Source organism: Etheostoma spectabile, chromosome 9 (genome assembly GCF_008692095.1).
Source record: "Etheostoma spectabile isolate EspeVRDwgs_2016 chromosome 9, UIUC_Espe_1.0, whole genome shotgun sequence".
Taxonomy (NCBI): Eukaryota; Metazoa; Chordata; class Actinopteri; order Perciformes; family Percidae; genus Etheostoma; species Etheostoma spectabile.
In genome coordinates this window covers 27302299-27321950 of record NC_045741.1, presented here as the reverse complement: position 1 = coordinate 27321950, position 19652 = coordinate 27302299, and the positions used below count along the sequence as shown (strand labels likewise).

The 19652-nt window shown below is 41.1% G+C and overlaps 1 protein-coding gene and 1 long non-coding RNA gene across 2 annotated transcripts in view; both read right to left on the bottom strand.

Annotated features, from left to right (window-relative positions):
* Positions 1-17991, bottom strand: part of LOC116695605 (A-kinase anchor protein 1, mitochondrial) — a 30111-nt gene extending 12120 nt beyond the window's left edge. Inside the window, exons 1-6 of the mRNA XM_032525996.1 lie at positions 17794-17991; positions 10473-12097; positions 4983-5107; positions 2346-2472; positions 2054-2181; positions 896-1073 (exon numbers count right to left, since the gene is read on the bottom strand). Of these exons, the coding sequence (XP_032381887.1) occupies positions 896-1073; positions 2054-2181; positions 2346-2472; positions 4983-5107; positions 10473-12072 (2158 nt within the window). The 5' untranslated portion in view covers positions 12073-12097; positions 17794-17991. The remainder of the gene's footprint in view (positions 1-895; positions 1074-2053; positions 2182-2345; positions 2473-4982; positions 5108-10472; positions 12098-17793) is intronic.
* The window catches only part of LOC116695664 (uncharacterized), an 813105-nt gene that overhangs the window by 446931 nt on the left and 346522 nt on the right, over positions 1-19652 (bottom strand). The window lies entirely within an intron of this gene.

The following is a 19652-nucleotide window of genomic DNA, read 5'->3' as shown; positions in this document are numbered from 1 at the left end:
TAGGCAGGCTGGGGGAACTCATATTAATGTTAAAAAACCTCATGAAGTGACATTTTCTTGCCATAGGACCTCTAAGTTGGCATCAAGTAAGGCAATCGTCTTTTTTTGTGAAAAACACAAACATATGAATGATTTAAACAATGTATATCTATTTTTTAAAAGCGGTACACTTCTTTACAGATATTTTGATTCCAATTTGAACAAGCTCTGGTGCTAACATTAACAGTACTGCCTCTTACAATAGTTACAGCTATTACAATTATGTGCGTCAATACCATATTTTGTACACTGGGTGGCGCATTTGCAGCCATATAGGTGAGCTCTCCAGCACAGGTGCAGGTGATTGGCACTGGATGAGCATACAGTTTTGGACGCACAAATGTTCAAATGTTAAATCTCGAGCAAAAGAGCATGGTAACTATTGAGTCCGGTTAGCTATTAAATAATTTCTTGTTTTTTTACTGTTCCCAAAAATCACAATTTAAATTATTAAGTACAGGCCAGAAACACACACAGGTCATATACATGAACAAATGGAGAGATGTCAAGAGTGAGTGGGCTGCGACTGCCGGACAGGCGCCCCAAGCAGTTGCTCAAGAGCACCTTGGTAGTACCCAGGATGTGAACTGGCATCGCTCCAGCTACCAGTCTAGCAATCCCCTGCCAACAGCGGATAGGACTGTGGTGTTGGCCAGGACAACACTAGTTCTTTAAATACAGAACTTGGGCACTTCAATTTTTTTCTAATGTTCACAATTGCTGAAAAGAATGTAACTGGGGTATCTTTATGATGGTTGAAGATGCAGTTCTAGGTGCATTTGCAGGCAAAGGCCTACTAGGCAAAAAATGACTAAAACACACATCAGTGTGCATCGACTTGTGTGATCATGGTTACCTTCAGCGGGTGAGGGGAGGGCCGGGGTGCCCGGCTGGGAGTAGCAGAGGAACATCTGCTGGTCCAGGCTGCGCAGGGCGTGGTAGGTGGGGTGGGTGTGCTGCTGGACGAAGACGTGACCGGCCGACACGATGTTCACCACGATCACTTCAACGGTCACTCCGCTGGGGAGAAGAAGCTGAGGGGACAATTGACACGAGAGGAACGCTTACTCATCGAGTAAAACAGCTTCCAGGATCCAGTCTGCACTCCAGACGGCTGACACCACGCTCCATCAAAAAGAACGCAGCATCCAGCATTTCTTAAACGACACCAGTGCAGTGACAGAGGGCAGACAACAAGTAGACTGGTAAAAAAGTTGCCCAACTTTTAGGTAGTAAGGTAGTAACTAAGGTAGCCATTCATAGATACAGTTCATCCCAGGGATTTACTGTTCCACATGTTTAACATTAAAACATGTATGCACTCATGTTAACAGTTGTATGGCTATTTTAATAGCTTAGTATTCTATGCAAAAAAAGGTTTAATATTCAACTTAATTTTTTAAAATATATGTAGTAGGGGGTCCCTGCTCCATCTCTATTTCAGTTAAAGGAACCCTTGGCCTAAAAAATGTTGAAGACCCCTGCTCTATAGATTCCATAGGGCCCGATATTAAGTCAGAGAAAAACTTTAAAATACATTAAAAAAATAAGTGGCTTGGACCCGGTGGGCCACCAGGCTTGTAATACACTAGGTGAAACCCTGGACTTTGCTGTTGTAAACATAACTCTTGCTGTTCTAAAACATCCTTTAGCCTAGCTATAAATATTGGATTATAATCCAATTCTGACTTTAAACATTTTTTGTAAGTTAGCACATGCCATAAAACAACCTCAACCTTAATTTAAAAGCTGATTGTTGGATAAAACAATATATGAATATATGTGAGATTCTTAATCCAAATAATAAATTATTCGTTTCAGTAATCGATACACCATTTGACTATCAAATTAGTCGTTAGTAGCAGGCCTGTTATTGAGAATAGCACCAAATGAAGCCTAGGTTGACATGTGCTTTTATGTTCAGTCTTGCTAGTCTAGAAATATATTGCAGTAGCTAAAAGGCGGTCCTGTTCGGTAAACAGTGGTCAAGAGCAGCCAGAGAGCCCACGCTTACCCAGGAGGTCATGGGAAGTGATGGCAATGTGAGCGGGGGTGGCGGAGGTGCATACAGGTTAGTCAAGTCCAGATCTTTAAACTTCTTCCCGATCAGGGACAGGGCTTTGTCAACCTGCTGCTGCGTACCTGGGAAGAAACACAAGGTAAAGCTTTAGGTTCAAAACAACACCGATGGACACGAAAGATGGAGTTCAATAGTTTCTCTGAAATCCTGAGGTTGTTCTCATCCAGTAGGGATCTGGATTTGACCAAGCATTAGGGGATGTGGGGACCTGGTCCCTGTGACTCACCCTCTATGTGACAGATCTGGAACTCCTGTGTATAAGGCAGGGTGGAGATATAGATCTTTGCGCCAGAGTTCTGCTTCAGGAAGCTCACATATCTTCCCTGCTTCCCTATTAACCGCCCTACAAGATGCTGGTCCAGAAAGACAGGCAGAAAAGACAACATGTCAACAGGACAGTTCATCTTTACAACCCTGAGAGCCTGGCCACAATTCAAACTTTTATAAATAGAAAACACCCACAAATGGACACCAATAGTTCCCTAAAAACCATTAGCATCCAATATGTATTGTCTTCCAACTAAATAGTTAAGCCTCATCTGAAGTCTGTCACTGGGTTTTCCCTGGGTGAGTTCTCTCCGCGCCACGGCAAACACAACACACCCACACACACACACACACACACACACACACACACACCACACACACACACACACACACACACACACACACACACACACACACACACACACACACACACACACACACACACACACACACACACACACCACACACACACACACACACACACACACCACACACACACACACACACACACACACACACACATGTGGGTACGTAGATATATTTTATAGTAAGGGTGTCAATCAAAATTAAGTAACAATCTTGAATACCAAATAAAAAAATAGAATTGTTGATACTGCCACGCCCGGAAAAAAAAACACGTGTCGTGTTGAAGTGCTGCGAGTCAGTCAACCTCCTCTTCTTAGCTACAGCCAGTCAAAAGACTGCATGGCAACTGCACATGCTGGAGCCCCCTCCTCTTTCACTGAAGTGTGGGAAATTGTGGAAGTATTTTGGATTTAAAGTGAATTGTGATGACAATGTTCAAGTTGTCAACAAAAAAAGCCACAGTTTGCAAGCTCTGCTATGTGCGTGTACTATATATTCTGTGCGTTTACTTGTGTTTTTAGTTTAATTTGATTTAATGAGCATTGTTGGAGGTGCTTGAGGCCTAAGATCATCATTACCAAGAACTACTTATGTTATTGTTGTGCAAATTACAAATAAAGGACCTTGAACCTAAGCTGTGTAATTGCAGTGAAAACCCTAATATGCATTAATTTATCCCAATAATATCACCACTGAAACCAAAATCCTGTGTTTCAAGACAGCCAACTAGTTTGTCCCTGTTTTAGAGAAAAACATGGCAGCCTAAACAAAAGCTTCGCATTTTCATTACCACGGGAAGTTTAAAGGTTACTTTGAGAGACTCTGGAGTTGAGAAGGCGTGTCATTGTGACCACACCTGCTAACACTCCCAAACACCACTGACTCTACATACCTCTCAATGCTCACAACTCTGGAGAACTATTCTTTCAGAGTATACACTTTTCATCAAGTCAGCATATGCATGGATAACCTTGCACTTTGTTATCTACAGAGACAGTTTCAGCCCACTGTTATATTAAAAAGCATGAGACTGTGGTTAGTCTACATTTTTCATCTTGTCACAAATGCCATGTTCAGACCAACAATATATTAGTCTGTCCCTCAATACTTGGAATCGTCCCAAAACTGTCTGTGCCACTCGGCCCCAAGGCCACTGGTACCCACTGAATACATAAATCCCTAAAACAGCTCACAAGTTATTGTGATAAATTATTAAATTATACAACACTACTTTGTAAATACTTGGCTGGCCGGTGAGCACGTACTTTCATCAGAACCTAAAGTCTGCTGCTGAAGCAGCCATTTCAAGTTGACTAGGCCCAGATGATGGAGTCTTACCTCGGTAAAGATAGCAATCTTTGCACTTGGCCTTGGACATGCTGGCCCCCCTATACTGTAAATCATTAACGGGTGTGTATTGTTGTCTGCCAGTGTCTCCTTTGATACTACTATCAGTACAGTAGTCGCCAAAGTCAAACATGATCAAATTACACAAGCAATCCTACCTTGACACCATTGCCTGATACAAAGATTGGCATTTCTTGATTTAAACTGAAATAAGCCACAATTCGGTGCTTATGTTCCATTTCATAAAAAATTCATTAATTTAAAAAAAAAAACAATACCATAAAATATGAACTTGTTTATACCAAACATCAGTAGTACGTAAAAGCCTTTGAGTTGTTTATATTGTATAATAGTATGTATATATCGTTTAACAGTATTTATTACTAGACTAGGGATTGATCGATACTGGTTTTTCCAGGCTGATACAGATACCGATTACTAGTAATTACTAGTTCATGAACGAAATAGAGAATTGTTTCTTCGAACAGATATTGCATAACATAATACACAGTAAAAGAGAGTCAGGTAGTGTTGTGAGAGGGACATTAAGTCAGACTCAGAGGTGAGTGAAACCGAAGCAGAGGAATAGACCGAGCTGCAGTGGCACCAAAGTAGAACATATTTTAATTCATTATCTTTATCGGTTATCAGGCAAATAAATCACTGACACACATAATCTGCAAACTGCCAAAAAACAGCCCAATAATCGGTCTGACCCTACACTAGACTTAAAACATTTCACTGACACTGGTAAAGAAAAAGCTGGGTGATTTCATTTTTATGCTGAAATTACTTCTCGGCGTGTTGTGCGGTGAAACAAAACGGTTGATATGTCACTCATAAGTTGTGTTTTTTGATTCTTGTACCAGGTTGCCTGACTCACCTTTGGCACCTCGATCTCCCAGATGATGAGCTCAGAGCTGGAGGAGGCAGCGAGGTTGCTCTGGCTTTCCCCGGCACCCATTGTGCAGCCGCTGTCCACAGAGTCCATACTGTTCACATCAGAGCCTAGATACACACACAAAATCATCATCACCGTTACCAGCAATATTCCCAGCAACATAGATAACTTCAGCCATATGTTGACATGCAACCATCACTTGAGTTAGACTTCAGCATAATGCTTCCACAGTGTTAATTACATCACAGGTCACCTTGTCCCTGAATGTAGTTGAGTCTGAACAAAGCATACAACAGACAAAAGGCAAAAAAATAAATAAATAACATCATTAGGCAATAATAGATTATGGTCTGTCACTGCATTAGTGCAGAATCGTCCAGGTCCGCATTGCGATGCATCGAGGCTAGGAGTGGAACGGTTAATGTATTCGCATTGAACCGAAACGGTACGGGCGTCATGGTGGTGCACCGTATAAAAACAATTAATTTGCACATGAGTTTTATTTAACGTAATGCAGAACTACTGGCAGATACGAAGGTTCGATAGGGACACCTAATCTGTAGCCCCGCTCTGAAACTCTGACTGGCGTGCCGTATGTAGCCGAGCTCCACCTATATGCAGTTTTAGTGAGTTAGAAGAATTTGAAAAATGAACGTTAACTGAAAATTAGAAAAAATTAACGTTACCTGAAAACAGTGTTTAGTTCATATTTTTAGCATCCCATCACACTTTTAATCACTATGACCAGTACGGTCAGAAATACTGCGCCAAAAATATGACCAATAACGTCACTGTCAACGGGCTTATCGGCTAATGTTAGCTACTGACTGTTACCTTGAAACCATCCAGCAAATCGACGGTACCATAGGGAGGTTACCTGAAACCGGTGATTTAACATCAACGCTCATTTAATACAAAGTTTAACAAAAAGCTGAGTGAACATTACTAGCTACTTTTTCACTTAGGTTTTGAGCGGTATGCACCCCCACTAACCTGCAAAATGGTTTTAAAACAGTAGCTAACGTTAATACAGCGTGCTGGAGGAATACAGCGGCTCCTGCAGCGGGACCGCAGCGTTAGCTAACGTTAGCTTCTTGTCTCATCTGGGGTCTGATAAACAGTAAAATAAGTGAGCCTTGACAAAGTGTACCTCCTATCAAGCCATCACCCGCATCTCATCGACTGAAATTCATTTTGGCGCCACTTTGACAGCAAATAACCCTACATCTGAAACGTTTAAAGACCATTTGTCCATTGTTTATTTCTAAAGAAGCAACAATGTATAAAAGGCTCCATTACGATATTGTGGTCCACATGTGTAATTTTTGTGTAATTGTACATCTACCATGTAAATTTAAAACTGCTCACATTAGTGTAAGTGGTGACCAAACGTGGGTCCCATATGCCACGCCCAATCAGTACCCCACTGTAGGGGTGGCCTCAGGAATGCCCCTAGATGGTTCCCTCCAAATGTCGTGAAAATCGGATGAGCTGTTCATGAGATATACATTTTTGTACTTGGAGCGCCCCCTAGGGTCTTATTTTGTGTAAAATGTGTGGGGGACCTTTAGAAGTTTATGGCAAACAAGAATCTAAAGTTTCATGTTAACAGCCTTCATTTTGGTAAGATACGGCAAAGTTAGCTACACAGATTTATTTGTGCAACATGCACAATTTTTATTCTATAAACATTCTTTTAACAACTTCGTCAGGTCGGTCTGGAGACGCTATGTGTAAGTTTTGTGCGGATCAATCATACGCTCTAGGAAGAGTTAAAAAAACTAGGTTTAATATATTGCGATTTTTCGCCCATAAAAGTCTAGGCGGAAATGGGTGTGGCCTATATCAGGAGATTCAGTTGGATCCAGGGAAAGTTAGCAAGCTACAGAATAGTTTTAACTTATGTTCTGGGCTACCCACATCACTTCAACAAAGAAAAGAAAAAAGATGAAGAACCATTCTGCTACATTCTGTCCCCTTGTCCTGTCTGAGCGCAGTGCGCCTGCCTTGCCTCGGTTGAAGCTGGGAAGGATTAAACACAGGGTTTCCACACCGTGGTAATCCACCGCAAAAACAATATTTAAAAAAATGAAAGGAGTAATTGTTACCGTCAACATTTCTATCGTGGTAATCATGACATCCCTAGTGTAGTAGTTTATCAGTGGTTAAAAGACACTAATGCAGAGCGCCCGTTCCCTTGTTTTCAATAAGTATTGACCGATTATGATTAGCGGTTTGATAAATCAGAGAGTCCCTAATACACAATTTCTTTTCACTGCGTCACAATTTAAGCTTTCCACCTACTATCAATTGCTCTGAATAACATGGAAATGTATTAACTCTCATGCATTGCTGCTTGGCCAGAGCACGGTGACATTTCGCACGGTCGCTGTTTACCTTCATTAAACTGCCTGAAAAGACACCAGGCTGCTACAGTAAAAGCGTACACACCTCACACACAGACTGCTCAGTTATAACTCGACTCTGCCAGACGTTCTCGGATGCAGAAGGAGATGGACGGGATGGTGTTCACACTGAGTAAATTAATCGGCTAGTGGACTTCTGCTCAAAGCTCAATCCTGACAAAACACGGTGAATATCAGCCTGCATGCACATTCAGCCTCACATAAGCCTCTTTCTGACCAAGTAGTTACAGGAATGTAGTTATAGGGCTTGATTATGGAAAAAATATATATAAATCATGATTATTTTGGTCAATATTGAACTCACGATAATTTAATTACTCATTGACTTCTGGAAAGATGTAATTAGTGAAAAAACAGTAGGAAAAAGTTAAATAAAACAGTAAAAAAAAGTTTTAATCACTCATTCAGAACACGAGAAAGTAAGAGTTTACTTAAAAAACATAATGGAGCTAAGAAAAAAAAAGTTTGATTATTCTGTGATGGTGATCATTGGGAGCCAAAATCAAAATCACGATAAAATTGATTAATTCAGCACAGCGTTGTGCACAGTTATTGGAACAGTCCACTTCTAAAACAGTTCTAACTACTCTCCCAAAACCGGTTTTGCCATATGCATTCGCACTGGCCAAGTGGCCATAGGGACCTTGACTTTAGTTCCACATACAACAAACCTCAGCTGTTTTTAAAGACAAGGCTGGAGTACTTAGCGTAATATGATCCTAATTAATATGATGGAAGATAGAAGATCAGAGCGCAACAGGCAAACAAAACAACGGGTAAGTTCAACAAGCATTAACAATTAGCTGGTTAATTATGTGATGTTTGTCTTATGAGCTAGCATACGTAGGAAAATGAACACAGACCGTTTGATAGTGTTCAACGCACGCTGCCTTCATCCAGTGCCTTTGGAGGAGCTAAGTTTCTTGGAGAAAACGGTAACAATATGTATATTTCTCCGCTTGAGGGGTCTCTCAATCAAAAAAATGGATGTAAACATGGCCTTTTGATGACCTTGTGTAGTGGCATTATGGGAGATGGTTTAACACAATTGCCAATTAAAATATACCTGTTCACAGATAGGTTTATCTATTACTGTTTTATCCACGTTACGTTAAGTAACGTTAATCCATTGCATTCTGATAAAATAGCTGCAGTTTCCCCCACATATTTACATTTCCTTGATTCGATTTGCGAGGCAACATAAGCCAGCAGCTAAATCCACAATACACACACACACACACACACACACACACACACACAAACCCACACACACACCATTAGCATCGTTGTCACCCAGGGCTGGAAACTGTGCTGGCTGAGTTTGAACTGCTTTAAGTTTACAATAGTGTTTGGCTGCTGGCTAACTGTGGATGTGTCGTGTCCCCGGGGCCGCTTTCATCCCGACTGACGTCCCTTAGCGGCGAGGAGTGAGGCAGAAAAAAAAACAGGGTGGGAGAGCTGGCTAAATTAGCATTAGATTTTTTCTTTTAAGCCTACTTTACGGCTTTACTATGGAGTTAGTAGGCGTGTGCGTCATGTCGGCCTCTGTCCATTTCCTGAGGTTCTGAAATGCAAACATTTTTTTTTTTTTTAAAGAGGAAAACATAAATCGGCGCATATGCTAACCAGCTGGGGAACATAATTGTGGGTTAGCCCAGTGCTGTTTAACGTTAACTTTATAATTTATAATTTAAAACTTCATGAACATGTTGAACGATGTCGTAACCTTATAACATTAACCGGTTATGAAACAACTGAAATTCCACACTTTTTGATCTAAATGGCATACTCAAATTAAAGGTGGTCCAGCACCCATGTACTTTGACACTCTGGGGTGTGCTTGATATCATTGGAAAGGTAACACTCAAGTTTTTGTGTCAGGGTGACTCTAGGCCTTCCTGACAGAGTTACAGAGGCTAGAATGGAGGGTTCTTTTCCCCCATCAACCAAGTCATTCATCTGTAAGATGACTAAAATACAGTGCTGTAAACGCATCTAGGTGAGATGCAGACACCACAAGGCCAGATCCACAGGTCTCCACTTACTACAGAAAACAATTCTGTCAAAAGACTCAAAAATGGATTTTATATGAAATGTTTTCCACGGGTATGCATGTGCGTTTTTCTTATTTGCATTTTAAAAGTGAAAAGCAAAAAGTGCAAAATACAAAACTTGTCAAATACACCAACAAATTAATCACACACACGAACTTGAAATAACTATTTACATAAATATATAGAAATAAGTAATCATAAATTGTCAGGCTGTGCTATGCATTATTAACATTTATATTATAAACAGCCCGTTTAGGTAAAAAAAGACAGCACATGAGAATTCCAATGCATAACAGACAGACAGAGACCGACAGAGACAGACAGACAGACAGACAGACAGACAGACAGACATTCTTCAACAGCAGCGGCATTGCACTCAACTCCAACAACAGCCTACACGAGTCTCAATTTTTACATGAAGACTAACGTTTCAGTGCCTTTGTTCACCCGTGATGTGAAGACATCAGATTTTAACACTAAAGAATGTGCATGCTGGCCATAGTTTCTAGGGTTTTAGAGCACCCCAGAGCATCTCCTGTTGACATGCACAGTGTGCAGCAGTAGAGGAGGCTGTACAAGTGTCTGGGTTCAAAAGTAGTTTTAGCCGACATTCCCCAGAGAGGAGAGCATCAGAACCGATCAAAGCCAACAGAAACAAATTGTGGGACTTCCCCTCTTTTTTTTCCCCTCTATCTCTTTCTGCTTATATCCTGTCATGCCACTACCCTGCTTTGCTCTATTTACAACAACGCAGCTAAAAATAAAAAAGGACACTGATTAGACTGACAAATTCGACTTGGGGGCTTCTTGACCGATGATTTGAATCATTGGCATTTAGGGTGCAGCCCAAAAAACAAAATTTAATGGCAGAATAATTCTTAAACTCTCAAATATCAATATTAATATCAGCCCAAGAAAAAACATTATTGGTCTGGCTTTGCTCAGCAACACTTCTTGCACCAATACCAAGAATCAACAGACTGACAGCTCACCTCCAGACTGGTCCGTCTCCACCTCACATGTCCCGTGAGCTCCATTCCTCAGGCCCAGTCCGTTAAGCCTCTTTATCTCACACACCGCATCCGATGAGTTGTCTTCAGTTACAGCCAACAACGATGCCTCCATGGCCGTCTCGACCCGCAATTGAGGTTGGGTGGCATCTTTTGCAGACAAGTCCGTAAGCTGACTCACATCCGTTTGGTTGTCATACATGCTGTTCTGAAGGTCCTCGCTGCTAATGCCATCCTCAGAGTGGCACGTACTGCAGGCAGAGTCGTCGCCCAGCACCGCTGCTTCATCGCCTTTCAGTTTCATGTTTAGCAAAGTAGGGGGACTCTGTGCTGCTTGGTGCGACGGTGTAGGCCAATGGCCTCTCTGTGCATGGTTTGTCTGATGAACCCTGTGACTGACCTCGACAGACTCCCATACTGGGGCCGAGGAGCAGCCATTGGGCATCCCCAGCTCTTCCTTCTCTGTGGCCTCGCAGCCTATCTGAGTGGGGCCTGACAGTAGATGGTGGTGCTGCAGTACTGCTGTGCTGGGCTCCTGTTGTGAGCATAGTCTGCTGCCGGCCAGCGGTGTGCTGCTGCTGCTGCAACTGGGCTGGCTGGTTTCTGTGACCTGGTAACTGGTGACACCAAGGACCTCCTGGGTGGCTGCAGAGATGACCTCATGTATGAGTCCAGCTGCCAGAAGCTCCAGATCCTGCTCCTTTCCACGGCCACAGTGTACCTGGATGTCCTCTGGCGTCTCTGATATGGTAGTGGAGTCTTGGTCCGTTGTCTGGGCCATGGAGGTTGGGGCAGGGGTGCTGCTTAGAATGTGTTGGTGGAAATCCTGCTCTGAAGGGGGCGTCTCTAGAGAGTCAGCCTCTGATGGGATCACTCTCTGCACTTTGGCTGGGGTGACTGCATAAACAACTATTTCAGCTTGTGTATTCACAGGGCTGTAGTGCTTTGCAACTTCCCCTTCTGGCTCTGGCCTCTCTGCATCAGAAAGGTGCGCTGTTGGGGAGGCGCTGGTGACTTTGGTAGACCGGCAGGGCAAGACCACCTCTTCTACTGTGGCTTCTAAAGGAGAGGCTGGCTTGTTGACTAGGTGTTTATCCAGCTCTTTTACCAAGGCAGGTGTTAAGCTCTTCTCTGGGTCTTTATGGTCTTTCAACGACACCTGCGGGCAGTCTTCTTTGCCAGGTAATGGAGTCGAGCATGAGGGTTTATGGACTTCCCCTAGTCTTATTCTGTCAAGGTGAGGAGCAGCTTCTTCAGAACTTTGTCTTAGTGAAGGTGCTGCTTCATTGTCCCGGACATGGATCGGGGAAATATTTTCATGTTCTGTTCTCAGGTCGCCAACCTTCGGCGGTCTGTGGGTGGGACTTTCTGTGCCATTTGAGGGAGATACAGTGCCTTTCTCGACCAAACCGTTGCTACCCTCTGCTGGAGACGCTCTAAGGCCCATAGTGGTTGGAGCCCCCTCTGGGCTGTCATGGCTGATGATCCGCTCTTTCTTCCGCGAGATGTACCACCACCAGCCGATCAGTGCAAGGACTCCGGGTAGTGTGTAGGGCGCAATAGAACGAAACCTCAGCGGCATTTCCTCAGGACACTAACAGCTACACCTGAAAGTTACAAAAGACACAAAGATTCATATTAATTGTGGGACATTTCACAGTGAACAAACTGTAAAGCAAATGTGGGAAAACTGGTCTGGATCTGCCATGTTGATTTAAGGGTTAAGCTTAAGTGTCTTATAATATAAAAATATATATATATATATATATATATATATATATATATATATATATATACGGAAATATTCTAGATCCAAGAAAGACTTGGAGGTATTAAAACTGTTCACCCTTTCAGTTCATCTTCTAAAATCCTCCTGAAAATTTGCAGAGATAAAATTGATTAGTTGTCAAAAATTAAATAATCAAATAATCGGTTTGAGTCATTATTCATGAAAAATGTAGAGATTCTCTGTTTCCAGCTTGTTAAATGTAATATGTTCTAGTTTCTACACTCTGTGACAGTAAACTTATATCTTTGAGTTGTGGACAAAAGACATTTGAGGACTTCATCTTGGGCTTTGGTAAATACTGATCAACATATTGTAGACCAAACAGCAATTCCATAAATCAAGAAGATAATCATAACAGTTTAAATCGACATCAAAAATAATAGTTAGCTGTAGCCCGAAAGTTCTTATTTAATATGAATGGTGACGACTCGAAACAGGAAAAGGGTTGCCGACATGGCCCCAGACCCCTGATGGCAGTCCACCCCCTTTGACAGTCATACCTGCAACGACAGAGGGCGCTGCATCGGCCCCAGGGCACTGCCACAGGGAAATAGCATGAAACGGGGAGGAACCCCCCCCCCCCCCCGAACAGAGTGGCTGTGAAGTCCCTGGGCAGACTGTGCAGACCCCACCGCTGACAAGTGTAAAAATAGTTTGGGTTTATTGTGAAACTGCTTCCCTAGACTGTTGTGTTCTGTATCAGTAAAGCAGCATAAAAAAAAAAATCGTAGCATGACTTGTCCGATTTAATTTGCCTGACTTGACATTGCACAGCTCAGTGTTGATGCCGAAACAATATACGTGCAGTCCTAATCTAAGTCCAACCTAGCCAGTGCCTTCTTGTCCTTCGAGATGTGTAAAAATGTGTCTCCATATCTGGGTGGTTCAGTATATTTAAATCTTTTACACTATCAAATCATATTCTGTGGAAAATGCCCAAAGAATGAAACCCAGCAGGAACACAAGAAAACCCAGACTGAGTTGAAGGTCTTAAGGGTTACAAAATGGTCAGCTTGTACATAGGAAATCAGACCCAACTGAAGACACTGGGACAGCCCTCTGCATACCCAATGCCTGACAGCGGATGACTCTCTGTCCATGTTTAAAAAGGGACATGTGGACATGCCTTTCCTTAACAAATGTGGCCAAGCCTGCCTCCAACAGGAGGAATGCATCACATGGTCTGGATGTGACTGAATCATATCCTGCCATGCTTCCAGACACGGCTGTCATTAGCAACAAACACACACTCAGGCACACACACACACACAATCACTCAGGCACACACACACACACAGACTTTTGACCTCTATGGCTGTTTGCACTCCCACCTGCTCTACATGATCAACCCCGCTGCAGCTAGCAGTCCTGGGTAGGCCTGCATGATTCAGGGAAAAATATGAATCACTTTCTTTGGCTTAGAGAGTCACGATTCTCTGCCACGATTTTTTTGATCATGACAAAAAACAAAATTGTCAGTACCAAACATATTTTTTTGGCACCTATAGCACATTGCGCATCACCACAAGCCTGTAAACAGAGGCTTCAATGAAGAGAAGGGAGAGCATTGCAGAGCTTTGGGAGCACTTTAAAACCTATTTTATACAGTCTATGTTTAAAACTCACGGAAGAAAGTAGTAGTGTTTGTGATGCTGTCGGCTCGTAAAATTAAATGACAATCAAAGTCATAATTTTTTTTGAAAATAATTTTTTTTAAATTAAATCATTAACAAGGTGAATCGAGATCGCAATTTTATAACGATTAATCGTGCAGGCCTTGTCCGGGGATATACTTTCAACATAAGGTAACAATGGAAAGGTTTGTGTGTGTTTGTGTAAGAGCAAAACAATAGTTACAGTAAGTGGGGGTTATAAAATAGAACTAACAATGGGCTAAATTCATATTAAGGGATTTATTTAATGAATTCATTGACCAGTAGGTAAGGACTCTCCTCTAAGAATGTCAACATTTGGGCTAGATGGTGCACACACAAATGAATGAATTTCCTGAGGCTGTGGCCCTTGTCTTGAATAATGCATAGCCATGAAAACGTATTCCCAAAGAAGTGAGAAAGACTACACCAGCCACACATCAGGGTGATGCAATTGTTGTTGCCAAGGGCATACAATTGCTAGACAATTTCAAATGGATGAAAATACCAAGCAACTTCCTGTGTATATCCTTATAACTTTACCCCTAATAACGTAAACCTGATATTTGGCATTTGTACACTACACACCATTTCCCTCAAAATGATTAGTGTTGGTTACAGCAGCAATAGGAACTAATGTTAGTCTCAGTTAGCGACAAACACCCAGAGCTTTAGCAACTGGATAGCACTTTTATTTTAGTAACGATATACTCGAAAGATAAAATGAAGATTTGCCATCTTTTCAAGAATTACCTGCTATTCTGCAAATGCATAATCCACTTAGTGAGCATGTGTTACATTCATTTTTTAACTCTCACTAGACACCACCCTGTTTCTGTGCAATGGACTGAGAGAAAAACAGTCTGGCGACCACCTTCTACAGTTAATGTGGTGTCTTCCTGATTACACCAGCTTTTACCATATCATTTTGTTTGAGAAGTCTCAGTGTCACCTTGCTATCCATCCATTTCACAGCAAAGGCGCTGTTTTACCAAAAAGTCTTCCTAAATGCTGCAAGTGAGAGATCTTCTTAACAGGGTACCTCAGAGTTACTGCAAGGGGGTCACAACATTTTTGTTTGATAATTTTTAAAAGTTAAAATAGGTCTAAATGTATGTAAACTTGAATCCAAAATTTTATAAGCAAAGATAAATAAACCTGATCATAAAAAGTATGTATAAAGGCTCTAGGCTGCCCTACACGTTATTGTAGGCCCACTTTATTTTGCAACTTAATTTTATGTAACATCTGAAAGGGGGTTCTTGCCCGGTCTCTTAGCTAAGGGGTCCTTGGCCTAAAGAACGTTGAAGAGCCCTACTCTAAATGATATCTCTAACATCAAATAACTCATTTCATTTTTATAAATAAAAATTAGTTTTATCATCTATTAGCCTATTCCTTTATACTTTTCCTGAATTTGTTGTTGTGGTCATGTGCATCATAATTTAACAAGTGCACACAGGATAATATCACCTGCAATGTTCAATGTAGAACAAATTTGTAAACTGAAATCTTACAATATGGACAGCTAAACTAAGAGAAAGGTAGTAATGTGACTGTACACTTTGTGTGCGTATGAAATGGTGGCCCACACTACTTTCACCTTGGACAAGGTTACTATAACAGCTCAGCAGTCAAACTAATCTTGAGCTCTGCTCCCAGGTCAAACAGGTGTTCACCGTTGCCTTTCTGGAGCTTAAAGTCAAGATTCTGACTGTGCCCTTGGTGTCCATAAATGGGAGTGGTCCGGCTGTATTTACACGTTACAAACCCTACAACGTGCTGAGCACAGGCAACCCAAGCAGCGTGCACAGTGAATACAGAGAATTGTGACATACTATCATCTAAAAACGTCCAGCAGACTGTGCCTACTGTATACCTGTGAAGCTTGAGTTTTTTTTAATAATGTTAATTTGTTCACACTGTTTGCAAGCGTGCTGGTTTAGTCGGAAACCCCAATCATTAAAGAGTTACATTTTATAACGAGTAACGTGAACACCAATGTGGGAATAGTGCGTCTGTGCCGAGAGCGCATCAGTAACATTACGCCGTCTAATTTCGCTTACAGCACATGGGCTACACTGCTCTACTAGAGTCAAGATTTAAATAAACCAACGTTAGCGTTATTGTTAGCTACAACAGGCTAATGCTTAATGCTGACAGATAAACAAAGCCCAACAAAATATTAGCGTTGCAGTTTACATGACAAGATAAGAGTTAGCACCTTGACTTAGCTAGCTTGCTAACGGGTTGTTAACTGTTCACGAGGGTCAATAACTTTCAGCGACTTAATGCCAAACATCATAGCTAGCTAGTATGCTAATAATACCCACAATGAGACTGTGATTCAAAATAAGAAATCCAGCAGACGTTAAATCTTGACATGTGTAAAGTACCTCAATACTATCAAACCGCTGTGTAACGTTACGACCACTTCATCACAACACAGACCAGCAAATGGAAATTGCAAATTAGTATAGCCTACAGACCACAATGTGAACCTGCATTTATATTTTTTATAGTTTCGTGTTTCCTCGCAATGAGGTAGCTAGCTAATTCAGCGAAGGGAACGTTATATCAAAATAGGACAAGAGACTTTCCTCTTTCAATTCACACGAGTCCCTTTTCCTTTCCATACCTCCTTCACCACTACTTGTGTGTGCCTTAGCTTAACGTTACATAGAACAACCCATTTTAAAAAGACAAAAAGAAAACGTGAGAGGGGTAAGTTAGCTAGCAATGAGAACAATTTATAGAAACTGTAACTCAATGTGTGTTGCAAGGTGCCTCGTTTGATGGCCGAATTCAACATAAAACACTTTATATCGCAATAAGCACGCATGTCAAGTAATAACATGCACCACGTTCTGCCAGTAAGACTAAAAAGTGTGGACTGACAGATGCAGGGAGGTTGGCGTAACATTGTCTGGAACGAAATCCAGTACCAGAGGTGGTTGTGACCTAACGCTAACGTTACACTACTGGGAATAAAGCATGGCTGGTGAGGAGGCCGCAGTGCAGGATACAAAGTATGAAGTTAGCAGGCTAGCCCCGCACATTCGTTACAATTCTAAACCGTCTATGAACATAAACGAATTAAAATGCCAAGGCAGCTAATCGCACATTCCACTTTGATGGGTTATACAACCCCAGTTATACAATGATAGCCTCGTGTGTAGGACCACTTGAGAGTTTAATTTCACAGTCTGACCATCACGTTAGGCCATGACATAAATTCAATGCATCACACAGCTTTAAACGTAATCAAAACGCACCAGTGAGGGCTTGTCCCAGACTGACGCAGGGTTTAAGGGCGCTTCTGGAGTGCTCCTGTCCTGCATGGGCCTCAGACCTTCGTATTAGCTAACTAGTGTTAGCCGGCCTGGCGTAAATGATATCCAACTAACTTAACTTGCATTCTTACTGCTGACAACCTATACGCATTTGTTACTATATAAAACACTTGGCCCTGTGATTAGAAAATTCATTTAGACCGCACGAGAAAAGTAATTGGGGTAATCTAAGTTACACAACAGAGAAAGAGGCTAGCTGGAGTGGGCTGACTGTTAAGTTGGAGAAAGATGTGTAACGTCAGGCTAGTTGTTCAATGACATGGGAGTACTGCATTCAGTCGGTGACACAGTAAACCCATAACAGCTTGCAGAAACGCGTGAAAATTTCAATGAATGGGGCTTTATACACTGTGCGCGTGTTGCACCCCTGTAAGTAGATTTGAACTAACGTTACGTTAAGTCACGCTGTGTGAACAAGATGCAAATGGCTAACGTTACAGTCTTGCATGGGCTTCCCCCTTCGTTGCTAATTTCGCTCTTTCGTCTCCAGAGTTTTTACTTTTACTTACAGTATGTTATGGTCCTTGGTGCCGCCACGATGAGAGCAATACGGATATTGTGAATTTTTCAAATGTGTCCCAGTGGAAAGCAAAGTCAGATCCTCCCCACGTGTAGACCGACAAGCAGCACCAGTCTAAAAAAAAAACAGACTAAACAGCTGGTCAAATCTCGCGATACTCAGGTGTCCAAGTCGTCTGTAATCCCGCGTTAACTGAGAATGCAGTAAAGTCATATATTTCAGACCAGACCTTTACGTTATCTGACAGTTATTTAACATGTTGGGCTCATGTCTGAAAAAGCGCCTGTGGTCACTTGAGTCACGATGGCAATTGTACCAGGTTGTACTTTCTATATCACTTTCGACACACGGCACGAGTTTGAATTGAATGTCATGAGATTAATGTATGGCTGCAGCTGCACAAGGTTAAACACAGGGACGTGCATGGACATTTTGAGGGGCGGGTGCCCAATCGTCATAAAAAGCTCTTTTTAAGACCTTTTTTCATATCACATTGAATTCAATATTTCACGATCATATCAGTCAAATAATTGTATGGCTTTATGTAACCTACTTTTATTTTTATGCTATAAAGTTAAGTGACCGTCCCGCTACTAAATTGAACCAAGTCAGGTATTTTTTGCTGAAATAATAATATAATAATAATAATAATAATAATAATAATATATTAGTAAGATGCTGAAAATTATGTTTTTTCATGTACAGTGTTACAATTGATGTTTTTGTGGCGGACGCATCAGTATTACCATTGATAGGTTATTTTGAATTTTTGTGAACGGGTTTTGACTTTAGTATTTCATTTTAGTTTTAGTTTAATTTCAGATTGTGTTTGCTAGTTTGAGTTTCAGTTTAGTTTTCAGTGAACCAAGACGCTATTTGACTGGGTCCCTCAAATCATTGTGTGAGCAGTTTTAACCCTTGTGTTGTCTTCCTGTTAACCATGAACTTGTCCTTCTAGGTCAAAATTGAAAATTAACAGTTTTTTTCTCGCTTTTTCAGATTTATTTGTCACTTTTTCCCTGCTACTGGAGCTTTTTTTTTTAAACTTGAGCTGGTCTAATAATAGGTTTCACACTTATTCTTGGAATTCATGGTCAACATACCTCATTTATATCAAATTATACATAAGTTTTTAGTTAAAAAGGCAGAAATGATTAAATATTTTGACTAATAGTTAAGATCTGAGGATGTTGAGTGGATCCCAGATGGGTATATGTCAAAGTTTAGTCCTGATACTGTTTTGAAACCATTAAAAAAAGAATTCAAATGCAATAAGATTAAATAAAACACCCCAAAAATTCAATGAAAGTTATCATTAATTTTATCTAAGAACGTTGTATGAAATCACCCGTGTTTTTGGAGGAATTTTGGCTGAAATAAATCAATATTTCTTATATAAAACACTTTAAAACGGGTCAATTTGACCCAAGGACAACACAAGGGTGAAGCACATGATGGGACTTCTTTTCTGTTATTTATAATTTTTAAAATATTAAGCTTTTTTAAAAGGCACATTGAAAGTCAATGGATCAATCTTAAAATCCTCTCCAGTATTAACTGATAAATGTAGTTTATTTGTTTATTTTGACATGTTTATTTGCTCAGCACATTTAACATTAACTGCTGTCAGTCCCCCGTATTGTTAATTGTGCCGGCTAAAGACAGATTTCTGTTAAAAAAAAAAATTCTGAAGGTCATTGTCATTCAAAACGGTGGTAACTGAAATAGATACACACCATGTGTGTGTATACACATATGTATTGCAAACAGACCTAAAGTACTACACATATAAAAACATCTGCCTCTGCACCACCAAAGTGAACATAAAATAATTATAAAATATATAAA